Here is a 16,111-nt window from a genome sequence, read left to right on the forward strand (position 1 = left end):
TTGATCCCCATGTTAAAATGAGGAAACCAATAAAGATGTTAAGAAATGTGCTCAAGGTCACATTTGGCCTAAGTGGTAGAGCTAAGATTTCTATCCAAGCCTGCCTAACTCAAGAGGCTGTACTTTTAGCCACTATACTCTAGCGCCTTCCATAACTAGTTTTTTTTCCAGTATCTAACATATGTTGATCAAGGGCAAAGATTTTTAAGTCAGACACCTAGATTTAAATCCCAGTTTTGCCAATTTCTAGTTGAGTATCCTGGGACTAGTTATTTTATCTCTGTAATCTTCTTCTGTAAAATGAAGATAATAATTCCTTCCTCATGAGGTTATTGCAAGGATTAAATAAGAAAATGCACAGTGTTTAGCACCTAGTCAATGTTCAATAAACAATAACTATTATCATTGTTACAATTTTATTGGCTTCATTTTTCTCATCCCATGCAAAATGCCTCTTCATTTCTCATGCAGATTATATCCCACTGCATGCCAATTTCAAATTCTGGAACCATTAGGCACTGATTTGTATACAATAACAGGGGAGTCTCACAGAAATAACAGGAAAACAAAACTAATCTGAGAAACAACATCCCCCCAAAATACTCGGAGGATATGACAATTGTGGCATCCTTCCTGGAGTTCTTATTTTCTCTGCCTTTGGTTTTTTAAAGGGGTCATTTCTCTCCTGTTGACAACATCAGCTGCTGCCCTGTGACAGGCAATGAACTAATATTCCTGCCAAATGAAAAGGACTCTTCCCCATTTCCGTGATTGTTGCTTCTCCTTTTCACATCCTTTATCTTCTTCACCCAAACCGGCCTCACTCCATAATTCACAGCCGCCGGTCTCGGCAGGAGGGGTTGCTTTGGGGCCTCAGAGATCTGGCTCTGCGTGCAAGCTCCCGTGAGGAGGTCTCCAAACAATCTATTCTGGCTGCCACGTGGTGACACCGTCCTTGCGTACTGCCTTTTCATCTCTGCCTTCCTCTGCCCTATCACTTCCAATAGAGCACTTCCACTTAAAGACCTCCTCCCCTGTTGTGGCAGCCTCATGTTTACATCTACTGGGATCGTCCTAGGATGTGATTACGGCTTCCGTACTAGGCCCCAAAGCATATAATCTGGTCAGGAGACGCACAGCTAGGTTTTCATTTAATTAAGGGAAAAAAACCAAGAGCCCAGCATTGTTTAATACGGAGCTTCCAGACATTAGCCTGGCAACTGCTAGCGGTGCAGGCCTAGCCCCATTTCCCTGAGCCACTTTACAGTCCAGCACATCACCTACATTCTAGACAAAGCCATCCACCTGCTCAAAGGCATCTGAAGGGGAAAAAACAAAAAACAAAGGGAAAAACAGGGTTTGGTTTTTTTTTCTGTCTGATCACTTCCCTCACCATAAATTCCTGTTTTTACAAATCTGGGTCATTTACTGTAGAAGAGTTAACACCCAGCAGTCAATAAGGAAATTACTGGTATCATAAATAGCTAACAAAGCAGAAAAAGAAGGAAGGAATCCAGTCTCTCGGGGCTGGGGTGGGGGAAGTGGGCAGAGAGAGGGAGAAGAGGACAGGGCAGTGGGGGCTGAGCTGTGACTGGTCTTAACACCAGGATTAGGAAAGCTGGTCCCCACAGAATGGCACCCCCATTCTATCCCTCACCCCACCCCCGCCTTGATGGGGCTGCTCCAGGCATCTCTTTCTGGTTAAAGGAGCCCTGGGCAGTAGGCCCGTCGGCTGGAGCCAGGTTTTCTCAAGGGTGGCCTACCTGGTAATTCTGCAGTTTGCTTGCCTCTCCCAGCTTAAGGAATTAGAATCCCTGGGGGAAGTCACGGGTCATTTCTTTATGCAACAAATGTGAGAATCGCCAAGAGGAAACATAATGAGAATCACAACACCGATCTAGGCAAACTTTTCCTGCATCCATTTTGTTCCAAGTACAAGCAACCAAGGCTGGGGTATGCAGAATAATGGCCCCCAAATGGTGCCTCTAGATGCTGGAAAAGGCAAACAAATGGATTCTCCCCTCTAGTTTCTGGAAGGAATGCAGCCCTGCCAGCACTTTGAGTTTAGCCCAGGTATACTCAGGTCAGACTTCTGACCCCTGGAGTTGTAAGATAATAAATTTGTGTTGTGTTAAGCTACTGTGTTTCGGGTCATTTGATACAGCAGCAATAGGAAACTAATACAAAGCAGTTAATGATAAATGTCTGCATTCAATGTTACTGATTGCTGAAATATGATATGAAAGATGTGCATACATGGTATGGTTTCTGAAAGGTATGAAGTTTAAGACACCTCTGAGAACACAAAGAAAATTTCCACCTTGTAGAAGCAGGTCATGTTTCTAGGTTTAACTTACATCAATTCTCCTTAAGTTGGTTGTGCTGGATATTTTCCCATTTGCTTCTGAAAATCCACTCTCTACTCTTCTCCACCTTCTTTTCCACCCTGCTCTGCACCCTGGTGAGTAGACCTCTGCAAACTGAGCAAGAACCTCCTTCACCCCAATTGCCAGTCGGGCTTCATCGGTGGGAGACACCAGCTGAAGATAGGAGGGCACTTACTGTCAGGTGCTGACCCTGTACCTACAGGACCCCAAGAGTAAGTGTCTCCTTAAATTTTGCACTGTGGGCACCCCACTTGCCTCACCCTGCCACACAAAGGAAGAACTTTCTGGGGTTCAGGAAAGACTTTCCAAAACAACCCGAAGACTGCTATGAAACGGCCTGAAGATTGCTATGAACCCAATCAAACTGTATCTGGAATTTCTCACTATTTCCCACATGCTCTCTAATAGTCTTTGCTTTGGGCTAAGCTATGACAGAGGCTATGGTTGGGAAAGCAGAAGCAGAAATGAGAGCTCAAGAAAATACAACTCAAAAGGACCAACAGAAGCAATTTAATTTGAAAACTACCATGGATTAAGCAATTTACCCAGTCATTATTTATGCAACACAGCTATGTGCAACTCATATGCAAAGATAAATACCACCCTCCATGGGGACAGCTTTTTCATTGTTTTCTCTGGCTTCTAAAGCAAATCCAATTTGGAAAGTATAAATAGAAAACTACTCAGTGGTGAGATAAAATTTGATCATGCATTTCAGCACCTCTACCCATATCCCAATGGCAACCGAGTGCTTAAAGTGACTTGTCCATGTAGAACTGTGTAGTCACACAGTGAGGCAAACTGAATAGGATTGGGAAAGTACAAAATTAAACCCCATTGACTCTATATGGGCCTGAGAAGGTGAGTGATTCCTTCTCCAGGAAGTCATCCTAGCTCACTAACCCTCCCTACCCCTCCCCAAAGACCCACAGAGTCTCAATTGGGTGCTTTCTTTTCTGGGCCCCTCCAGCACCTTTAGTGCACAATAAATGGTACCGAATGAGTGAATTCAAGAATAATCATTGGCACAGCAAAATCCACAGCCATGCAAAATCAGTCAACTAAATTCAGACTGCCTTGCCTGTTAAATGCAGGAATCTCCCTACTCTTTATCTTCCTTCTGCTCCCCACCCCCTTCCTGCCCCAAGTATGTATGTTTTAATGCAATGTTATTGAGCCCAAGTATTTCTGAAACAACGACAAAAAGAAGGAAGACCGTGGCAGGAAGTAGTGGTAGTGTTAATATTCCAAATAAGGCAGCAAGGAACTCAAGCCCTTGCCCCCAACCCCCGGGGCAAATATTTGTTTCCTGCACACAAACAGGAACACGATGCAGTCACTAGTATTTATTTTTAGAAGAGAAGAAAACCTAAAAGATTTTTTAAAATTCATATAGGTTTGTGGCTGAGCTACTAGTCAGCTCTGGAGGGTCAGTCCTGTTCGGTGCTATCACAGTCCTACCTGAGCTGGAAAGAACCAGAAGAATAAGTTGCTGTTGTAAGTCTTATTCACGGTGAGGTAGCCGGCGTAACTCTTTACAGTCGTTCCTGGGAATGGACTGACAAAACTCAATTCTTGCCCTAGTAGGGGAAAAAATTTACCCAAGGATTAGAGTAGTAATACCATGTCAGCCATCTCAGTCTCTGTTAGGCTCTCCCAGGGGCCAGATCTGGGATGGGAAAATCAGAAAGGCTACAAGTGGATTGGCATAAACATACCCTCGGCACCAAATCCCAGCCTGCCCTGGTGGTTTGCAGGAATCCAACTAGGCCAGTTTGCATATGTTATGTCCCCCAGAGAAAGCCATATTCTTTAATGCAATCTTTTGGGGACAGATTTGTTGATCTTTCTGATTAGGGTATGCCCTCTTGATTGAATGTTTCCATGGAAATTTGATCCCACGGTTCAGTATAGGTCTTGATTAGTTTACTGGAGTTCTTTAAGGGAGCTCTCACAGAGAGGAGAAAGATGAAAATGCCCTGGGATATGCTAAGCCAAGACAGATGCTTGCTGATGCTTTTGAGATGTTAGCCCAGAGTTTGCTCTGGAGAAAGCTAAGATAGACAAGCTCAGAAACATTTTGGAGAAAGCCATTTTGAAATACAACCTGGGAGCAAAGGACTAGCAGACCCCAGCCACGTGCCTTCCAGCTGACAGAGGTGTTCCGGACGCCATTGGCCTTTCTTCAGTGAAGGTATCCTCTTGTTGATGCCTTAGTTTAGACACTTTTATGGACTTAGAACCAAACAAGCCCCCTTTATGAAAGCCAATCCATTTCTGGTATTTTGCATAATGGCAGCATTAGCAAACTGGAATAGCCAAGGATAAATGAAATTTTTTAATCTGTTAATTTTTTTTTTTGGTCCCAAAATAAATTTATAGGCTGTCGAGATTTTAAAAAAAGAAAGGAAGGAAGGAAGGAAGGAAGGAAGGAAGGAAGGAAGGAAGGAAGGATGGAAGGAAAGAAGGAAAGAAAGAAAAAAAGGAAAGAAAGAAAAAAAGGAAAGAGAAAGAAAGAGAGAAAGAGGGAAAGAGAGAAAGAAAGAAAGAAAGAAAGAAAGAAAGAAAGAAAGAAAGAAAGAAAAAAGAAATCACTAATCAGCTCCATTCTGAAAGGTAAACTGAGGAATTCACATTTTGGACACCTGGTAGAGAACCAGGTAAGCTCACCTGACCCCTAAAGGGTAGGATGCAAGAAAAGCAATATAGCAAAGTAGCTCTTGGCCCTGAGGAGGCCTCTGTTCTCCAGACTTTTGTGTTTCTGAATGCAAAAGGCCTGCCACTTCCATTAAGAGGAATGAACTAGAGCCCATAGGCAGGGACAGGGGCTGGGTCGGTGGGGAGAGGCAGGCAGGGAGACTGGGGGTGACCCCTAGTGGTGCCTCAGGGGGAGCTATAAGAGGACGACAAGGCAGTTGTAGAGATCTGGGGCCCTGGCTTTCTTATGGTATCAAAGGGACAAGGGACAGGGACAGGGAAAGAGGGAATGTCCAGGTGCTGACGGTGTCCAGGTGCAAATAATGCTAACAGGAGCTAATGCTTAGGCCCCTGTACCAAGGGCTTTACATCATGAGGTAGGCATAATTATTATCCACTGTTCAGAAGAGAAAAACGAAGCACGACTATGTTAGGTACCTTGCCCAAGGGCACACAGCTAGTAAGGCAGATCTGAGATTCAAACCTAGTGGTCAGGCTGCAGAGTGCGTGCCTTCCCCACCCTGTGACACTGCTTCTCAACAAGAGTTAGTGAGAAGGTGGAGGTGGCTGAGAGCGGGAGGGGATGCAGTGATTAGGATGGAAAAAGAGAGGGAACAGAAAACAGGTAGCAGGGTATGGTGGGGAACAAGGCAAAGTCTGGGTGTGGGAGAAGAGTCCCTCAGTGGTGACAAAGCCAGTGTCCTCAACAAAAGCTCATCCTTTAGTAAAAGCTATTTAGGTCTGAAACATAAGAAGTTGGAGACCAGTTCGTGAAGAGGAGTAGGTAAGGAACCTTAACCTCAACAACATCTCCCTCGCATGTGCCACCGATTCGAGATGCCTGCAGTGGGGTACTGGGTTTGTGGTCCTGACGGGCCCCCCAGCACATCGCATCATCTCTCCGAACCTCTCTCTCCTCTGGTGGATACTGACTCCCCAGCCTCCTCTCTGGCAATCCCCCGGCTCTAGTTTAGGATCAAATGGGAAGCCATATATGAACCCCCAGCACAGGGCTGGGTGCAAAATAAGGGATCAGTACACAGGAGCCGTGATAATTGTTAGCCCGTGGGCCACCCCAACAGAGGACTGGAGACTTTACCTCTTGCTGGCCCAGCCCAGTTCCCCCAGGAAAGGCGATCCATCCAAACTCTCTAGCTCTTCCTGCTCACTTCCCCATTCTCTATCCCTCCTCACCAGAAAAAAGGCAAAGGGGAAAATAAAGACAGGAGGATTTGAGGAGAAAAAGAAAGGTGCCCTGGGGGAAGTGCTGTGGGCCAGCCCTCCCGGTGCCCACCTGCCACCGTCATCTCTTTCCTCTCCCAATAATCTGCTTCCACTCTCAATTAGCACAAAGAAAGATCACCCTCCATGGTCGAGCAGCGTTTAAGGTGCTTCTGAAATATTTTTAGACAAATGTTAATCCTCTCAAAATAAGAGATCCAAAAAAGGGACAGTAGACAAGTCAAGACTGAGGGATTGGAAATGAGTGAGACTTGGACCACAAACAAGTAAATGATCAGGAGAGGGATTCCAGAGAGAAGACAGGGAAAAACGAGAAAAGTCAAAGTATAATGAGAAAAAGAGAAAATATATAATAGAAAAGGGCTAGAGGCAATGGAATACAGGAAAAGGGGGACTGGATCCATCTGTCCGTGGGACAGCAACACAGGACTGGATCCACTGATCTGCTTTCAAAACGACTCACATGTTCACCCCTCCCTCCCTCCCTGCAGATACCAAAGTTGTTTTTCTGCTCCCTTGTACTTACTTGGATGTATTTCCTATATTCCCTCCTAGATCAGGAGCTATTGGAGAGTAAGGAATTCGTCTTATTTATATTTGCATCCCCTCAGGACACGGCATGCTGATTTACACACTTAAGATAGATTCAACAAATACTTGTTGATGGATGGATGGATGGATAAATAGGCCACTGACTATGCACTAGGACTAATTTATTTCTGCAAAAACCTCCTTAGGAATGCAGACCTTACTGATACCTTAAGAAATTTGGAGGAACTTTTATGAAATATATAAAAAAAGTATTTCATCCTGTTTCAATTTTTAAATTTCCTTCAACTAAATCACAGTAATATAATTAAATGTTCTTTCAACTAAAAGGATTTTTTATATTTTCAAATGTTCTGTTCATCCTTCAAGAGTCCATTAATGGAATGTAGAAAACAAACTCCCAGATGCAGGTTCTTTCTTTCTCAAACCATGACTCATAAAACAAATGTTTAAAACAGTTAAAAAAAGGAAAAGCTTTTCTTTGAAGCAATTTCACTTCCTCCTTGTTATTTACTACTGTCACCAGGGTTTGTGATGTGATTTTGGGTGTGTAATCAAAGAAGGGCTTGAATCAGCTAATCAAGGTGCATTTCAGATTCATAAACACTTAGGGTGGACAAGACACTACCAGACAATATGAATAATAAATTAGGACCTAATAGCAAAATATTTTTTAAAGTTTGTGAAAATTAAAGTGTTCATAAACATGCTAAAATTTGCCTCATGCATTTATTTTGTTTCAGAGAGGAAGGATTTATTCGAGCTGTGGAGAAAGTAAACATGTAATTACAATTACATAAAACTAAGCCAGCTAATTGGGGACTAAAAAAATCACGCTTGTCTTTTTGGAAACTACTGTGTATTTTGAAAATGCTCCATCGCAATATTAACACTCACACTCCTAAGGTTTCGACAGACTCGATAAACAAAAGGGATTTAGGGGAGTGAGGTGACCATCTGTCCAGAGCTTCCTGAACTTTCAGTAGAGCGGTTGAATAAAATTATCCTTAATTATGTTGTCAGAGCTGTGTTTGAATACTCAGATGAGCCATACTTAGGATCAGCCACTTAAAATTCTGCTCAAAGATTTTGATCGTGTAACATAATTTTAGAAAGTGGCATTGCATTAGATTTATTATTTCAAATGTTGTCCTTCATCAGATGATGATAAATCAGGCTTAGCACAGAAGGATGGAAGAGAAAATTTACTTCCCTTGGAATCTTTTCTTGCTCCTGTGAAATGCTCATAGGCAAGAAAAACAGGAATGGGGGGATGTGGTCCCTCTCAGGTAGATTTCCCTATATTCTTTTCACTTGGTCCTGCCAGATGTAAGCTGTGCATGTTATGACCATGTTCACGGAAAGCCTTTGCTTAGGCCATTACCCTCACTCAGTATGCACTCGCCTTCTCGATCTAAATCTTATGCAGCACCCTTGCTCCCAGAGCTCATCACAATGATTCATACCTCAGGCTCTGGAGTCTCACAGATACAGGTTTTAATTCCAGCTCTGCCACTGACTAGCTCTACAGCCCCAGAAAGGATACTTAATTTCTCTGGGCCTCAGTTTTCCCATCTGTAAAATGGGAGCAAAACTTATGTGTTCTTCAATAGGGTTGCTGTGAGGATTCAGTGAACTAATATATGCAAAGGGCTCAATGTTAATGCCTGATACATAGGGCTCAGATTTAAATTCCACACATGTTTATTGAGTGCCTACTATATAGAGACACTGTTCTAGGTACTGGGAGATGTAATTACTAAATATTAGCTATTTACTATTTTCACTACTACTACTGTACTAGTAAGTATTATTGCCATTTTCTGCCTTGAATATGCCAACCAATAGAAATAACTTCCTTCTCAATTTTTCCAATGTACCCACCTCAAAATATAATACCTAGCTCACTCACTGTATTATTCCCTAATTATTTCATGTGTATGCATCTCGTCACTCCAGAAGAGCACAAGCTTTCTTGATGAAATGGAAATAACTTAATATGGAAGCAACCCAAATGTCCAACAGATGGATGGATAAACAAAATGCGGTATATGCACACAATGGAATATTATTCAGCCATAAAAAGGAAGAAGATCTGATACATGTGGCAACATGGATGAACCTTGACAACATCCTGGTGAGTGAAATAAGCCAGACACAAAATGACAAATATTGCATGATCTTACTGATAAGAAATAATTATACTAAGCAAACTCATAGAGTCAGAATCTAGAACACAGGCTACCAGGGGATGGGATGGGGGTAGGGAATGGGGAGTTAATGTTCAAATTGTACCAAGTTTTTCTATTTGAGATGACGGAAAATTTTGGTAATGAATGGTGATGATGGTAGCACAACATTGTGAATACAATTAACAGCACCGAATTATATATTTGAATGTGGTTGAAAAGGGGAAATTTTAGGTTGCATATATGTTACTAGAATATGAATTAAAAAAAAAAAAAAAAAAAACAGAACATAGGACTATAAAATCCAAACAGTAAACTCTATTGTAAATGATGGACTATAATGTTCTCTCATGAATTGTAACAAATGTGCCAAACTAATGCAAGGTATTAATAATAGGGTGGTATATGGGAATCCTATATTTTATACATGATTTTTCTGTAAACCCACAACTTCTCTAATAAGAAAAGGAAGGAAGGAAGGGAGGAAGGGAGGAAAGAAGAAAGGAAAGAAGGAGAAAGGGGACCTGGTGGAAAATTAATTTTCCTCTACAGAAATAATAAAAATTATAGCAGGTAAATGACAGAGCAGAAGTCAGAAGATCTGGGTCCTAAATCTCTCTCTGCTGGAATCACCTGCATTCCTCTGGGCAAGTTCATGTAACATGTTTAAGTTTCAAGGTCCTCTTTATGTGGATTGGTAGGATTTGGTTATAACCATTATTTAACTCCTTTTCAGCTCAAGACGGAATGGTTTGCTTTGACTTACTGTTAACAAACAGAATCTAAGTCATCAGTATCCACTTGCTCTGGTTTGCTACTACTGATAGAATGCAAAACACCAGAAATGGATTGGCTTTTATAGAGGGGGTTATTTAGTTACACAGTAACATTCTTAAGGCCATAAAGTGTCCAAGGTAACACATCAGCAATGGGGTACGTTCACTGAGGATGGCCAATGGTGTCCAGAAAACCTCTGTTAGCTGGGAAGGCAAGTGGCTGGTTTCTGCTCTGGAGTTCAGGTTTCAAAATGGCTTTCTCCCAGGAAGTTTCTCTCTAGGCTTCAGCTCCTCAAAAATGTCACTCTCGGTTGTTCTTGGGGCGTTTGTCCTCTCTTAGCTTCTCTGGAGCAAAAGCCTGCTTTCAAAGGCCATCTCCAAAATGTCTCTGTAAGCTGAAGCTCCTCTCTCAGCTCCTGTGCGTTCTTCAAAGCGTCCCTCTTGGCTGTAGCAAGCTCGCTCCTTCTGTCTGAGCTTATATAGTGCTGTAGTAAACTAATCAAGGCCAATGCTGAATGGGTGGGGCCACAACTCCATGGAAATTATCCAATGAAAGATCTCGCCCACAGGTGAGTGATCACATCTCCATGGAAACATCCAATCAAAAGTCTCCGACCCAATCAACACCAATATGTTTCCTGCCCACACAAGACTGCATCAAAGATAATGGCGTTTGAGGGGACATAATACATCCAAACCGGCACAACAGTTAATAAGGAAGCTGAAATGAGTGCCTATAATCTGATTTGGTTGGTTTGTATTAATGATTTCTCACCTTTCATACACATCAACCCTTGGGCTACCATATTTTCATGACTTTTATACATCAAGTAAAAGTGAGTCCTTTTTAAAATATGACTACATGATCAAAGTTTTTCACCTTTTCTCAGAAAAGAGATGAAACATGGAGTCAATGTACATTTCAGAAAAAGACAGTAACAGTACATAAATGCACCCTTAAAATAAGAGAAGGTTTTTATTTTAAAAAAGGAATCTACAATATCCTATTGGCTATAAGAAAACCTGAAGAAAAGGTGCTCTATTGTAAATTATCATACGGAATATGTAGATACATGTTTTATCTTTAATGATCATTTCCCTAAAATTTCCAGGATCGCTTCCACACTCCCACCAGGCCTACCAACCCATCAGCCTCGTACGCATAAACTGTGCATTTCCACCTGTGACAAAGGATACAGTTCAGCGTCAGTTTCTAAGCAAATACCAATGCCTCTATCTGTGCATCAGATCCCAAGTCTCCTGGCTACTCAACACTCCACACCATCTTTTCCCTCACTGCTGGATTATTTCAATCAGCATACAAGCGTATCACCTCCTCTTCTCTTAAAGACTCTCCCCTGACCCAGTAGCTCTAGTACCCCATTTCTCTGCTCCTCTTTACAAACAGCCCCTCAGAACAGCTGCCTATACACCACTTTACAGTTCAGGAAGCTACTGATGTCCAGTAATTACCTAAACAGTGATTTACCTAAATTTGAAAAAATTTAAGAACAGAGGCAGGTTGTAAATTTTATTCTCTGATGACACCAAATAACACTTTTTCTTCCTATTAATAATAATAGTAATGATAGGAAAACCCCTTGATCTCCAAATAAAAGCAACTTGCGAACACCAGTATTTGGAGAGCAACCTACAGATTACAATGGGTTTTTACGTGCATCTTCTCATCTGATTCTCACAACATCCCTGCGAATGGAGTAAGCTGTTATATCTCCATCTTATTGATGAAGAAAGGGACTTTGGATGCTTGGGTGACCTGCCCAATGAGCAGGGAAGGCAGAGCAGCTCTGGGGGTCCCTGGGTGAGCCTGTTTGGGTGTGAATCCTGCACTCACCCCCTGGTGCCGTGTGACTCCAGGCAAGTACCTTAATCTTTTTCTGCTTTAGTTTTCTCATTTGTAAAATGGGTACAGCTCCATGGGTTGTTGAAAGATTTAAATTAGTTCCCATAGAAGGAACCAGTAACTGACATGGGGTGAGTTTTGGGGTTAGTATTAACTTTATTAAGTGCTCACTCAGGGGCAGGCGATACACTAGTTTCATAAATAGAAAAGCTGCAACTTAACCATATCCATAATCCAGCTCCAACTAACCCTCACTTTAGCTCAAAACTCAGACAATATATGGGCATCAAATCACCAATGTTTGAAAGAAAACAATTGAGTAAAAATACTGGAATATATTTTGCTCCACATCCTGTAGGATCATTGCTTAAAACAAAACAAAAACCTGTTGACAGGATGCCGGTGGTTTTCAAATTTAATTACACTTACCTTCCAGAATTCTCCCACTTTCAATATAAGGGGTAAGAAACAGCGGTTGTCCCAGATCTCCCTGCTGTGGGGTGGAAACTTGGACACTCCTGTATATGGAGCGGAATAACCCATGGCCAGGGCTGGGAGTCCCCAGGACCAGCAAACCAATCAGCTTCCACGCGGTGCCAAGCATTCCTTGTAGGTCTAGGATGAAAAGAGTAACATTCCACAAGTGAATCAAAAGAGTAAGTATTTATTTAGCTGTTTCACTAATTCACTCCAAAATATTGTGTGTAAAAGCCCTTTGCTAAGCACCATGGATACCACCCTGAATAAGCATGGCCCTCTCCTAGCTCATCCTGAAGTTAAGGGGTAGCAGAGAGGGCAGGGCAGGGGGTACAGAGGGCTCTCCAAGAGTATTGAGAGTGTAACTGAAGAAACCATTTGTATTTTATCTGAAATGGTCTGGAAAGTAAATCCACTGCAAGATTAAATAAAGCCTACAACAACAAGGACTCTGCAAGGGATCACCAAATGAGCGGAAGAGACAGTTATTCCACCATCGGAGGGCAAAGGATGGAGAGCACATGGGCCTTGCGTTACCATGGTGGGTCGTGGGTGGAGGGTGGGTGGGACTCAGGTGGGCGGGACTCAGGTGGGCAGGAGAAGTGGGCAAGCCAGTCCTGGTGCACGGAAAGGCTTGAGCAAAGGAGAGACCTCAGTTATCCACTGAAATTTAAAATAGATTAATTTACAGTGAAATTCAACATAAACAATGGATTTCTGGTCACCCCTTCTGTCTCTTACAAACCACCAAACTTTGCACCCAAGAATGAAAAAGAAGGAAAGAGGGAGGAGAAGAAGGGTCCTGGGCCTATGTTGAGGTCACTGTCTATTGCTAGCTGACAAAACTTAAGAATTAGGCTCAAACTTTATCAACACAAAGCTTTCCAAGGTTCTTCAAATCTGTTTGCTTGGAATATTCATCTGGACTGATAAAAATAATGGCTTCATATTATATGGTAATTTACCTAAAATTGTAAATAAGCTTGTAATTTATATTTACAATGGGCTTTCAAATGTATTATGAGCTGATTTGAGTCTCCTAATAACTCACCCAGGAAAGCAAGGATTATTATCGTCAATTTTTAGATTAGTAAAACTTGACTCAAAGGAGTGCTCATCCAAGGGCCTGAATTTGGAAAAATCAATGATCATGTTCCTGTAATATTTAAAACAACTATATTAGGACTGTGAAAAAACTGTGTTTTCTTGCTTTTTGGAACATAGTTCATACACATGGTCATTACTTGAATATCGTTCGAGAACAGTAACATTCCAGGACAGTTCTTTTACATAGTCCAATATAATTTCATTCAGAAGGCGTGAAACATTAGTGGTCAATCTTGTGAATTTCAACGGTTCCCAGTCATCATTTAACAAAATCAACAACTGGGCAGAACTTCGTAGACTGTGGTTTCAGTCTCTGTTAGTTCATATTGCATGTTTATTTTGGACAGTCTTTTGTTCAACATGGTGCTTGTACTGGTTTAAATAAAATGTTAAAATAAAAGGGGGGGAAGAAAAACCAAACAAACGAATGATCATCAAGACCAGGATGAGGCAAGTGAGGTCCCAGTGAAGGATTGGGTCTTATCTTTATCCAAAATGTTGACATGTTTGTGCATCATGGAGGTTTTGCACTAATTTCGATTTTTTTTTTTAAATATTGCATTAAAACGCTACCTCAATTACTGAGATTTTTGGCACTCACTTAAATTTGATGCACAAGATGTATGCCTCACTCACCCTCCCAGTCCCAGCCCTGCTAAGCATTAAGATGCCTGCACTAGGGCTGTAACGTTACTCTGCACTAGCCCTATTTAAGCAAGATCAGGTTCTAAGCTTCAAATTCTAAATAAAATACATGAAATGAATAAATTCTCCACTCATTCAGGTTTCTGGACACAAAAAGAAATATGCAATTATGCGAACAGAAAGCCTGCTTTTGATTATTCAGTGCTTTAAAATGCCAAGTCATTAAAACATCTTAAAAATACAAAATGTGTAAAAATCTATTATCCACATGCTTATCACAACCCAATTTGGCATAATAGGAAAATATTGGTTGTAGAAGAGCTTTTCTGCCACATTTCTCCAATAAGAGAAATTTATAAATATAATGTGATTGAATATATAATCCATGTCATCTCTCATGGTTAACTTAACATAATTCCCCACACTTAATATAAACAAGCCCAACCAAAGACGGTATGTAGCTAACAAATGCCTTTGCCCATTATTGACAGTAATAAGGAGCAAAATGAATTTAGAAACTGAAATTAGGTTCCCAAGAAGCCCACGGGCAATGACCACTTGGGCACTGTTGAAACTTTTTACTTTTATTATTTTTTTTTAGTTCTGTGAACTTGTTACCCTGATGTTTTAATGGCGCAACTACTTCAAGGAATGCCTGAAATCATCAATCTTGCTCTCTAACTGGTTCGGGCGCGGGGGGAGGGGGGTGGGAACCTGGGGTTTTAAAAACATAATGGAAGAAACTGTTCCAGTAGGAGATGTCTTCCTGGGGGCAGAAACAAGAAACCAATCTTGCCATCTAATTTCTCAGTCTCCCTGCTCTATATCTGCAGCCCCCTTTGATGGAAGCCATTAATATTTAAATAACTAGGGTAGTTACAGCTCTTCCCCTGCAAACAGATGTTGACTCAAAGATGTTAAAGAAAGAGGGTAAAATTGGTCTTGTTTTAACTGACATAAATCTACTACATAAAAGTAAGAGTTAGGTCAATTTAGAAGACCTCGTTAACATTTAATCAAGTAACTGTTAGAGTCTCGGTTTCCCATGTAGGTGAATTAAAGCAACAACATACTTCATTTCATGCTTCTCATTTAACAGTCAGAATTCCTGAAGTGTGTTTAGCTGTCATCTTTCCTATTGAAAATGAAAGCTATTATCGTGAATGGAGAAGTGTTTTTTTTTTTCCTTAACACCCTTCTCAAATGTTTTTGCTCATTCTAAATTAGTCTGAACCTTTTTTATTTATTTAGCATGTATTGAACACTTTCTAAACAATAAACCCTGCAGTAGGAACTATCTCCCACAGAATGTGAAAAAAAAATCTATTAACCATACATTTTATCATGTCTATTTGAATTAATATGAAAACAGTGGTGCAATTTCCAGTTCAAAGGTACTATAGTGAAGGATTCAGGCAAAATGCTCCTCTTAATAAATGTTTTAAAACCAGAATAAAATCTAGGTGGCTGTTAGTAAAGCAACATTGGCAGAGTCAAATAACCTAAAGTATATGATTTGCTAAAATTGTCTTAGTAAACATCAAATATTACAACTAGAGACCATGCATCCAATATACAATTTCTTTTATATAAACAAAGCTATTTGTCACAGTGTTCTTTAGAATAATAAGAACTGTCAATTTAAACTTCCAACAATAAGACATTGGATTGGATAAGTTACTATATCTCAAAAAGATGGAATAATATACCTTAAAATGACTCTTCTAAGAATGTGAATAACTTGGGGACTATGAAAAAAAGTTAGACAAAGAAAAGCAAGATACTAAATTGGAAATAGAGTATGATATTCACTAGCTAAAATAGGCATAGAAACCATGAACAGAATGAAATGATAAAAGATTAAGCTGTAAATGATTATCTCAGGGTGGTAGGATGGATTATTTTTATTGTGTCCTTACTTAATACTTAAGAGTTTTAAAATATACTACAATAATTAAACTTATAACCAGAAAAAAAATAGATTTTGGCTTTGCTTTTTTAAAATAAAATGAAACAATTGGTAAACATGGTTAGAAAAATGCCTGTGGCTTTCTTATTACCTGGCTATGACCTTTTGTGTTTCCTAGGAATAAGGGTTCTGTTTGTCTTTTTAGAATAGGTTCCTCTTTCTCTAACATTCTGTTAAGATGTCTCCTGATCTCCCTGAAGCCACAGAAC

At 40.7% G+C, this 16,111-nt stretch overlaps 1 protein-coding gene across 1 annotated transcript in view; it reads right to left on the reverse strand.

Annotated features, from left to right (window-relative positions):
• Positions 1 to 16,111, reverse strand: part of CPVL (carboxypeptidase vitellogenic like) — a 118,584-nt gene that overhangs the window by 90,589 nt on the left and 11,884 nt on the right. Inside the window, 2 exon segments of the mRNA XM_037836969.1 lie at positions 3,849 to 3,967; positions 12,134 to 12,319. Coding sequence (XP_037692897.1) covers positions 3,849 to 3,967; positions 12,134 to 12,308 — 294 coding nt within the window. The 5' untranslated portion in view covers positions 12,309 to 12,319.

The sequence above is a fragment of the Choloepus didactylus genome, chromosome 5 (assembly GCF_015220235.1).
Source record: "Choloepus didactylus isolate mChoDid1 chromosome 5, mChoDid1.pri, whole genome shotgun sequence".
Lineage (NCBI taxonomy): Eukaryota > Metazoa > Chordata > Mammalia > Pilosa > Megalonychidae > Choloepus > Choloepus didactylus.